The sequence below is a fragment of the Chelmon rostratus genome, chromosome 2 (genome assembly GCF_017976325.1).
Source record: "Chelmon rostratus isolate fCheRos1 chromosome 2, fCheRos1.pri, whole genome shotgun sequence".
NCBI classification, from domain to species: Eukaryota; Metazoa; Chordata; class Actinopteri; order Chaetodontiformes; family Chaetodontidae; genus Chelmon; species Chelmon rostratus.
Window position 1 is genome coordinate 18,254,679 of NC_055659.1, and position 8,777 is coordinate 18,263,455.

The following is an 8,777-nucleotide window of genomic DNA, read 5'->3' on the forward strand; positions in this document are numbered from 1 at the left end:
GGTTCAGGGCAGTGAGCCCTGTGACGCTGTAAAGCTGATTCAGTCAGTTTTGGACTGAGATGGGCTTAAATTCTTTTAAGACCTGCAATCAAGAATCCACATGAAACCAACCGCATGTATCACCAGGGAGTGAGTGTGCCTGCCAAAACTGAAAGGATATGACTGTATGACTAGAACAGGAAGTGAAAAAAGACCAAATGTCTGCAAAAAAAACAAAAATTATTTATTTTAACTTCATCAGTATACATATTGCATGTGAAAATAATAAACTAAGCAATTAGCGAAAAAGTCTAGAAAAATAAGTGAGTAACGGGAGAAAGGTTCAAATAGTTTCTACGGCAAAAAAAAAATGTTTTAGCAAACATTTGTATTTCTAGCATTAACATCACATTTACCAGCAAACTAAAATCCTATTCGCTCGCATTTTAAATCAGAAAGTTCAAAGGTATAGTTGATACAACATTACTGCACAATTGCTAACATTCAGTAGACAGTTAAACAAGTCTAAACCCGGCTGTCAGCTTTTAATTGAAGTTCAGATAAACTCCATTGTCTATCAGTGCACAACAGATGACCTGTTTTACAAAACAGAGAAAGAAATACTGATTTCCACTAATAATACTTGAAGATCATCGGCTCCTGCTGCTCTATAATTAACCCAAAAGAAAGTGAGTCAAAAATGCACCACAGAAACAAGAGCATAGCAACTAAGACAACCTGGAGGCTAAATACAGCTGCCATCTTGGAGAGTCCAAAACGATTAAGAGATAGAAAGAATCAAACAAAGGCGATACGCTATACTAATAAAAATCCTGTCCTTGATCACTCTGCCTCTTATTAGCAAAGCTGAGAATACAAAAAAACATTTGCAACTTTGACTTTTGCACCAAAATGGCAAAAGTGAGTCTTTTTGTGCTGCTGGAGAGGCAGCCAGGCCTCCTCACCAAATTCTCACCACATGTAATAACTACGTGTGGTGTCAACAGGAGAAGGTTTTCCCTCTGTGCTGCCATCTTTGTCCTTCTCACCGTCAGCCTCCCACAGGTTGATGAGTGGAGGGTAAAGCTCATTCAGGGGGATGGAGGAAGTCTTCAGCATGTATTTCTTCAGGGAGTGGTGATAGTTTTTTCTCTTCCACCTGCGGGCCATGTAGACGCCCACAGTGGCCAGACTGAGGAAGGCCAGCATGGTCGCCATGACAGCCAGCACAGCTGCACTCGGGTGCTGGTCTGACAGGTCCAGGGCAAAGGTAGCAGTACGCGTTGTCACATTCACGCAAGACTTGTGCGTCTGCAGGTGGACGTTGGAGACAGTGAGGCATACCTCATACTCAGTGGCAGGTTGAAGGTGTGTGAGGTTGTACTCATGGACGTCTACAGGGACACGAGCTGTGTAGGTGATATGCGGGTTGTCAATCTTCATGGTGGCTGAGGCCCACTTCAGGTTGGAGGTCATGACGTTAGAATTGACCTTCCAGGAGACCAGGATCGAGTGCGACTCAGTCTGCTTGACATAGATCTTCATCACCTGGGCGCTGTCTAGCAGGGTGCCATTTACACGGACGGTGGCGACCCGAGTGTCAGCTCCTTCCGTGTTCTGGGCCACACAGGTGTAATGACCAGAATCCTCCACCTGAACATGAGACAGCCGCAGGGTCCCCTCACCGCTCACGTGGTACCGCTCTGACACAGTGTCTATTGTGATTTTGGTCCCTAGGGGAGTCACCCAGTAGATCTCCGGCTCAGGCTCAGCCATGGCCCTGCAGTCGAGACTGACACTCATGCCCAGCTCGAGGTTCAAGTGGCTGGGGAAGGTGTTGTGGGATATGAGGGGGAGGCATTGTTCCGGGGACTCCAGTAGCCTTAGCCCTCGAACCCGCTGGCCTTTGAGCTCCGATGGGGAGGTGCACAGCATGGCCAGGGGCTCCATGAAGCGCACTGTGGTCCTGTTGGAACTCATCCACTGAATGACGCAGTCACAGCGCAGTGGGTTGCTGTGCAGACTGATCTCCCGCAGATTAGGCAACACCTCCACAGTGTGCTGGTAAAGAGCAGTGAGAGCATTATTATTGAGCATCAGGCTCTCCAAGGAGGGCATGTCCCTAAAGGCCATCCTGTGCACGTAAGACAGCTTAGGATTGTTGGTGGCCTCCAGCTTTGTCAGTTCTGGTAAGTTGTCCAGAGCATAGCGGTCAATTGACACCAACTCCATCATGTTATTGATACCCAACTCCTTTAGATGTAACATATTACGGAAATCTCCTTCCTGAATTTTGTGAACTGGATTTTTGTTTAAATCCAAGAATTTCAGATTGGGAACTTTTTGAAGGGCCAGTTGAGGGATTCCGATGAGTTTGTTGTCATAGAACGAAATGCTTTCAAGGTTATCCAAACCCACAAATGCATTGGCTGGAACATCAGTAAGGTCCATGCCAGCCAGAACCAGGCTCCTCAGGCTTCCTAGAGGTTTAAAGTTCATGTCTAGGAGGCCAATAACTGGGTTCTCCCCGATCATGAGGATCTCAAGGTTGGGTGTTTCTTCAAACCAGCGGCTGTCTATGACATGGAGCCTGTTGGAGTTCAGGTGAAGGCGCAGCAGGCTGTGCAGGCCTGCAAATGCCCGAGGTGAGATGGAGCTTATCTGGTTGTGGTTGATGTAGAGCTCCTGGAGGTTTGAGAGGTTTCCCAGGCAGTGGTCTGGCAGCTGGCTGATCTGGTTCTCCTCCAGATGCAGAGTGGTCAGGTGGTTCATGCTTGTGAGGCCCACGGCTTCCACAGTGCTGAAGTTATTCTGAGATAGGTCCAACTCTGTCAAGTTGAACAGCACCTCCAGCTCTCCACTGGTGTGAGAGATGGCGTTACTTTGGAGCAGTAACACCTGAGTATCTACGGACAGGTTGGTAGGGATGTGCGTGAGCCTCAAGTCATTGCAGTCCACTGTGGTTGCCTCCTTGTAGGTCGACTGGGGGGTGAACCAAGGGCGGATCTCGCATACGCACAAACGTGGACATTCTTTGCCATGGATGGGCGACACTGAGGAGAGAAGCAATCCCATGCACAGCCAGAGCAGAGGAGGCCAAGGCTGTGAGCTGAGCGCCATCTTGTCTGCTCTCACAAAGCTTAGATGAGAGGCAGTGTTCTGGAGAGAGGTTTGAAGGGAAGGTTCATTAGCATTAGTCTCCTTTTTCCTGCTAGCTAGATGCTGTAGGCAATTTCCAGAGTGGTGATTTCTTATCCAGGAGAAAGCTATTTGCAGAAGCCAAGACAGAAGATCATCGGGTCCAAATTGGCCCTGTGCTGATTGTTTTGTCTGTTGTCTTCCTTCTCACTTCCTCACCTTGAGGTTTCAGCCTAAAAAACGACAGAAAGCAAGTAAACTGTTAAAGCCTGCAACATAGACATACAAAACTTTTGATCATCTGTTTGCAAAGCTGACGTAGATTTGATAAAACAGTAAGGGACTGAAACTGAAAAACAGCTGAATAGAGGATGTGAGAAAGTAAGGGAGTCATATTGGTTTCCTTGAAGAGGGTAACAAATGAGGCAAGTGGCAGTTTTCCACACTGCCACCCCACAGACATTTAGGGGACGAAGTTGACATGTCTAACAGGGCAGAATGAATCTGTCAAATTTGTCTCATTGCCCTGCTATCGTGTAGACATTCATTCCTACCTTTTAATGAGCTCCCACACAGACACAGTTTGAAAATAAGTTTGAGGAAAAGTTACTGGATCTTGAAATAAAATCGAGTGAGACCATGCGTGACAAAAAAAAAACTGTTATGCTCATTCGCTTGGTCATTCTTTTTCTTTTTAGCTGTTTCATGAGTGAAAATAACGGGCACTGACTCATTAGACGTTACAATAATAACCTGTTACAACAATGAAATGTCAAGCCTTTGTGCAACATATCAATAATCTGGCTGTTCCATTAACAGAATTAACGTTGGTGTGTAGAGTTATGCAGGATTTTGGTAGAATATGCACTGCATTTTTGTCAGTAACTAAAATGATAAAGTTGATATTACAGTAGCTCTGCTTCCCTGATGTGTTGCATATCCGTCTCCTCAGAGATTACCAACACGTTTCTCTCTCTGTGCTGGGTAGATTATCTGCATACCAGCTTGGTATCAGTGATCCTCTTGAACGAGTGTGTGGGGTGGGCACAGCCGGCAGCTCTGGCTGTGAGCCCATTACACAACAGGCTTAATAAACAGGGAGTGTGTGCTCCTCACTGTTAATCACTCACTACTTATCATACAGCCCATGGGAAGGAGTCATGCACATGTGAATTTAGCACTTTATTTTTAAGAGCCAGAGTTGTGGCTGTGCTGTGTGCACATTGTACCCGTCCAGGCTTGGTTAAACTAAGACAAGCACATGGTGATTGGAGTCGGCTGACAGGCTGAGCCCCCGAAGGAATTGTAATATTTTACACTCTTGCATTCATTTGTCGATTTTGTGACACCAGCTCCTCGAACCGTCTGTAGGGATGACGGGTACAGACTCAGTTTTCACAAGCAAATCTGACATCCTGAGCAATGGGGATGAAGAGTCAGTCACCAGTTCCTTTGGGCAAATCGTTTAATGCTTTAATGTATATTCAACTCCTGTGTCATGACCTTGATTTTCTTTTAAAACGATTCACAAACATTCCTAAGTTGTGTGTGTGCAGGCATGGCTATGTTGGTGTTTGAGTGTGAGGGAGTGATTGTGTGTGATGAGGGAGTTGTCAAAAGCGGCAATTATCTAAACAACCAAAAGGAATAATCAGCTTCTTGTTTACATTAGCAAGAGAGACGGAAAGAGAGACTCTTGGCTTCCTGTCACTCGCTAAAACTAAACACCACAGTGTCAGCTTCTACTCTGACTCACACTCATAGAAATTCACATTCACCCTCATAAATAAACTGAGGTTGAGCATCCAGTGCGTATTTGTGTGTGTGCAACAGAGAAGAGATCGTTGGCTGTATTTTGTTTCCACTCAAAACTGACACATTCCTCCAATATTAACATAAAACAGACACAGATTGTTTTCTCTCTCTCCTTTCATGCGCTGTCTGTCACGCCCTGTGATGTGTTGACGCCCCCTCCACATTTACATGTACAATAGCATAAAAAGTAGCTCAACAAATCCAAAACGGAACACTTTGCTATGCAGAACAACAACAGCATGAAACTGTTTGTAGAAATTCTCCGGTTAAAGCAGATTTCCTCAAATTCACCAAAGGGAGGTAAATCAGATACAGTGGTAAAGCATCACAGCTCATCCATGTTTGTTGCTCTTGGCATACGAACACATATGGCGCCTGGTATCAGGTGGCTGGTCTCTGCAATGACCCGGTCACACTTCGGCACCTTCTCCGGGCTCTTTTCATGAATAACTGCTCAACATGCGCCACCGCTTTCTGCCTTTAATCATCCATCATTCAGTTTCTCAAATAATCCATTCAAATCTCTTTCAACGCTTGCCTGACAATATACTGTGCATTGGTATAAAAAGATTTTCTTGGTAACGCATTTGTCTGTCCTCACTCTTCCTCCATGTGCTACGCTGCTCAGGTATCAAATCAGAGGAGACAGGCGGAGTAATCGCTGCTGTCATGCTGAGGCCATAAAACTCAGACACCTGGCACCAGGTTTCTGGCAGACTGGCAGCACTACGGGAGTCTGCATCCGTTCCCACCTATCTCTCACTGTGTGTACGTGTTGACCTTATTGACCCAAGGAAGCTCTACTGTGCACATATGCTCTTTTTCACTGATGACCTGCTTCATAATCACCGCAGTACATAAATTCATACTTACAAGCTACCCAGTACACCCACAGATAGCTATTGTTGGCTGCAGACCAGCTCCACTGAAGAGATCGGAGCTAAGCATTGTGCTGAAGGATATCATTAAGATTTGAGCTGTGCTAGCTAAATACAAGATCCCTCACTGGCTTCCCACCTGTGACCAACACCAAGCTTTCCTGGAACGTGCTAGATGAGGGCTTCGAGCTGGCGTACAGCCTGCTGCTCTGCCACAGGAAAACGTTTTCTATTGCCTAAACCTAGACATCTGCATCACACATTATTTACTTTATGCAGTGAGTTTTCATCTAAGATGACATGTCCATGTGCTCTGACCCTTAACACACACACTCCATCCTATTTCTGCACAGCCTCCATCATATATCTGAATAAACACATTAATATGGATTGTCCCAGCTGGTTCACAGTTCCACTGCACTTTTCACCTTATGCATGACTGTCATCTCCGACAGCACCTCTCACTTCCACTGTGACATGGTGGTTTAAAACAGATACTGCACACACATGGGAACAGTAGTTTGATAAAAAAAAACATACTGCATGCATACTATAAAGATAATGTTTAACATTGTTTTAATCCAATATAACAAAAGGTGAATGTCATTATAAGGGCAAAGAGTGAGAAGCATGTTTTCATACATTAATAGCACCATCTAACTTTCAGTGCTGTTGGTGGATACAATCTGAAAATACCTCTTAGTTTTACTAAGAGCTCTACAAACAATTCCTCATCACTTCTATGCAAATATAATACTAATGAAAATAATAAAATAACATACTCTTATTTTTGGTATTTGAGTTCTTTTACAGGATGTCCTGGCTACGAAAACTAGAACAGAGGAGACTCCGCAGAATCATATCTAAGAGGGAGGTAGGAAGGTGTGTTACAGCACCACGCTGTGCAGAATCACTTTGGTGGGGCAACACCTTTGTGAACTCCTGTTCTCTGGGATGTGACAGAGATTAGGTCTGAGATTAATTTTCTCACTGCCAGAGCAGAGCCTGACCAGCACCTGTATCCTGAAAATCTATTGCTAATCTCTGCTGAGGCAGCACAGAACAATTACACCATGGGGAACATAATTAAAAATGCATGCATACATGTGTATCTACACTGCACCATCGCCACACTGCCACAAAGTACACATCCTGTTTTCCCACTCTCACTCAGCTCACACACTGTGACATGCATGCATACACAGATCACTGGAAGGAGGCAGAAAAATCCCTCAACAGCTTGGTATTATCCAGCTGACTGTCTGAATTGAAGCCTCCAGCCGGACGGATTTACTCTCTCTGCACACCCAATCCTTGTGAGGTTTTAATCTAAGTACACACACACACACGTCAATAAATATACATCTACAGTTGCTGGTACTTCCACTGGGTTCCCATAAACCTTCAAGTGAGGGTCACTGGCCCTCAGGTACTGACGGCGAGATGTAATTGTGAGGCATAATGAGCTTTGTCTGCTTCATGCTAAGGCCTCACAAATGCATTTATAAGACAGGATCTGTGGGCAACACAAGGAGCGGTGAAGTTAATGAGAGTCAGTAAAGAAACGCAGACCTGCAGTCAGATATAGGCAGAATTTCGCTCTTGGCTCAGAAAATGTCTTTGTGTGTGCATTTGCTGTTTTCATTGGAAGAAACTAAAAAAGACTCCTTGTTTCGAAGGACTAGTTTAAATTATGTCTCTTAGGAAGAAGAAATATAACTTGTTTTATCACCTTCAGAGAGTTCAGATGCAGTGCTGCTAATACTACACTTGATGTGCCACTGGTGCAGCCAGGAGGAACCTCACTTGATAGCTCACTGCATCATTTTTCATAGGGGGCTATGCTTTGCCCCCTCTGTTCCCGAGGCCCTTTTTCACTGGGTGCAAAATGTAAGCAGTGTTTCTGAATCAGCAGCCGCACAACAGGCTCACAGACATGCCGTCGCCATAGCAACGGCTATGCCACCGGCATGTCTGTTTCATAACCAAATGACATGAAGACATGAGAAGACAGCTATTAGTGTCATCAAGCTGCTGTAGGAATATGCCAGTGAGAGCTGCTGTTGGTACGAGAAGGCGACTGCAGCGTGAAACCATATGGGAAAACAATAGGACACATGCGCAGGATACAGTAACCACCATAACCAGTGAGCACAACCAAATCATGCTTGGATACGCAAATGTATCATCTTTCACCACGTTTCAATCATGTATTTCCAGATTTCTACACTGCAGCCACCAGTTTTTCCCAAGACAATCAGTTTCAATCCTGAGCTATCATGTGGTGCTGGGAAGCTGAGTAGTGCTGCCTGATGTTTTCTCCATGTCCTCACTGCGCTGGCCTGCCTGAGAGACATCCTGTTCCCGCTCCATTAGTATGCAAGCGTCTCACTTCACATCACACAGGGCTTTGGTGCAGCTGCTGATGGCAGAGGTGTTGAGCCGAGGAGGAGACGGATGCATGTCCACTCAGTTAGAGAGAAGAGAGAAGGCGAAGACGGAGAGGACGGAGAGCTTGGCTTCAATTAGAAGGCCGCAGGGGGAAACCGCTGAACTGAAAACGCAACAGGGCTGAAGGTGCAATGAGAAAATCCAAAAACCTCGGACGGAATTCAAGGAAAGTATGCTGTGTACTTCTGCAATGTTTCTACAGACTCCATTAAGGTTTATAAGCATGGCAAATTGTCTGTATTTCTATTTACTGCAAATCCATAAGGTAGATTTATTTCCCTGTGGAACTGAAATGGATCTTGACACAATTTTTCTTCTCTGGCTCTCACCCCCCCACCACCCCTCTTTTCGCCCTCCCCCTTCATCGCTCCTTACAGTTGCAGTGTTGGTGAAAAGCCAATATGTTGTCATTGGAGCCTCGATCAATCACACGGACATAGCCAAAGTCTCTAATCTCAGGGGAATCCTTATATGAAATAATGCAGAGTTCAATGAAGATTAACTTGTGCAGTTAAA

At 45.2% G+C, this 8,777-nt stretch overlaps 1 protein-coding gene across 1 annotated transcript; it reads right to left on the reverse strand.

Moving 5' to 3' along the window:
* Window positions 1-951: 951 nt before the first annotated feature.
* On the reverse strand, window positions 952-3,099 carry LOC121616207 (leucine-rich repeat neuronal protein 1-like). Its single transcript, XM_041950911.1, has one exon. The coding sequence runs from the start codon at window positions 3,097-3,099 to the stop codon at window positions 952-954; it is 2,148 nt and encodes a 715-aa protein (XP_041806845.1).
* Window positions 3,100-8,777: the final 5,678 nt, after the last annotated feature.

Coding starts and splice junctions, on each gene's coding strand:
- LOC121616207 (XM_041950911.1), bottom strand. CDS start 3,099: ATGGCGCTCAGCTCACAGCCTTGGCCTCCTCTGCTCTGGCTGTGCATG.